Here is a 288-nt window from a genome sequence, read left to right on the forward strand (position 1 = left end):
TATATTCATCACGCACACACAAATCTTCCAAATCTCTCTGCGAACAGGTGCACCTCCGACCTCGTCCTTACATCATCCTGTCTCCGACCAAGTCAATCAGACTCGAATTCTTGACCCACTTCATGCTACAGTCGCAGCACCACTGGTTGTACTCGAGTCGCACTTGGCGCAGATGGTCCCACTTGAGCAGGCCCTCGGGGAGCGTGCGCAGGACGGAGAAGGAGAAGCTGAAATCCTCCAGCAGAAGGACGGAATCCGAGCCGTTCCTGTTGGTGTGGCAGGCCTGTT

At 54.9% G+C, this 288-nt stretch overlaps 1 protein-coding gene across 1 annotated transcript in view; it reads right to left on the reverse strand.

Moving 5' to 3' along the window:
* Positions 1–288, reverse strand: part of LOC119592832 (phospholipase A2 inhibitor-like) — a 13736-nt gene that overhangs the window by 3989 nt on the left and 9459 nt on the right. Inside the window, exon 7 of the mRNA XM_037941736.1 lies at positions 72–283. Coding sequence (XP_037797664.1) covers positions 72–283 — 212 coding nt within the window. The remainder of the gene's footprint in view (positions 1–71; positions 284–288) is intronic.

Source organism: Penaeus monodon, chromosome 31 (assembly GCF_015228065.2).
Source record: "Penaeus monodon isolate SGIC_2016 chromosome 31, NSTDA_Pmon_1, whole genome shotgun sequence".
In the NCBI taxonomy this organism is placed as follows: Eukaryota; Metazoa; Arthropoda; class Malacostraca; order Decapoda; family Penaeidae; genus Penaeus; species Penaeus monodon.